Source organism: Calidris pugnax, unplaced genomic scaffold (assembly GCF_001431845.1).
Source record: "Calidris pugnax isolate Ruff unplaced genomic scaffold, ASM143184v1 scaffold797, whole genome shotgun sequence".
NCBI lineage: Eukaryota > Metazoa > Chordata > Aves > Charadriiformes > Scolopacidae > Calidris > Calidris pugnax.
This window is the reverse complement of record NW_015091458.1, coordinates 12,459-13,620: the sequence shown is the minus strand read 5'-3', so window position 1 is coordinate 13,620 and position 1,162 is coordinate 12,459. Positions and strand designations below refer to the sequence as shown.

Here is a 1,162-nt window from a genome sequence, read left to right as displayed (position 1 = left end):
TGGTGGGGGGGGACAAGCTGGCCCTGAGCCTGTCCCCGTGTCCTCAGGCCTTCATGGTGCTCAGCGACCTGCTGCTGGTCTTCGGGCCCCAGCTTCCCCATGATGGGCGAGAGGCCCTGGCCCCACTGGTGCTGCTGCCCGACCCCGGGCTCCAGTCCCAGTTGGCTGCCTTCCTCATGGACCACGTCTTCCACCACGCTGGTGGCCACCAGGAGCTCTCAGCCACCGGTACGTCCCCTTCCACGCATCCTAGGGGTGTTCCCCCCGGGATGTCTGTCCTCACTGTCCCCTTGGACATCTGTCCCTCCCTCCTGTCCCCCCACCAGAGGACACCGAGAGCCACATCGAGGAGCTGCACCAGCGCCGGGTGCTCCTGGCCGGCTTCTGCAAACTCATCATCTACAACGTGCTGGAGCTCAGCGCCGCCTCCGACGTCTTCAAGCACTATGCCAAGGTGGAATGGGGGGGGACACACACATGAGAGGGCTGTCCCCTGGCCCCCATGACATCTTGGGGACATCTTGGGGACACGGGGCTCTTTCGTCCCCCCCTCCTTCTTCCCCAGTTCTACAGTGACTATGGGGACATCATCAAGGAGATGCTCAACTGCACCCGGCAGATGGACCGGCAGGAGTGGGCTCGCACCCTGCTCCTCAGCCTGCAGCAGGTACAATACTGGCCGGGGGGGGGGCCCTGGGGGGGCGCCCCCCCCCCGGCAGAAACGAGGACTAATCCTGGCCGGGGGGGGGTCCCTGGGGGGGGTCCAGGAAGCTCTGAGGGTCTCTGGGAGAGTCTCCGGGGGTCTTTGGAGTGATGTAGGGAGGTCTGGGAGGCTCCAGGAGACGTGGATGGGGTTTTGGGAGATGTCTCTGGGCAGGTCCAGGGGTCTGGAAGGCTCTAGGGCAGTGGTGGGGGGAGTATCCAGGAGGGTCTCCAGGGGGTCCCGCGCTGACTTTCCAACTCTGCGCAGCTGATGACAGAGCTGCTGCTGCAGCAGGGCCCCGAGATCCAGGAATCCCAGGCTTTCCAGGAGATCCGGGACCTGGCTCGACGTTTCTCCCTCCTCTTCAGCCTCCACCAGCTCCGCAACCGCCCCGCGCTGCTCAACCTGCACAAGTGCGAGGGGCTGGGGGGGGGGGAAATCGGGGGCAAGGGCGGGGGG

At 65.7% G+C, this 1,162-nt stretch overlaps 1 protein-coding gene across 1 annotated transcript in view; it reads left to right on the top strand.

Annotated features, from left to right (window-relative positions):
• The window catches only part of STAG3 (stromal antigen 3), a 19,181-nt gene that overhangs the window by 9,288 nt on the left and 8,731 nt on the right, over positions 1 to 1,162 (top strand). The window contains exons 23-26 of the mRNA XM_014961622.1: positions 48 to 228; positions 327 to 454; positions 566 to 667; positions 971 to 1,148. Of these exons, the coding sequence (XP_014817108.1) occupies positions 48 to 228; positions 327 to 454; positions 566 to 667; positions 971 to 1,148 (589 nt within the window). The remainder of the gene's footprint in view (positions 1 to 47; positions 229 to 326; positions 455 to 565; positions 668 to 970; positions 1,149 to 1,162) is intronic.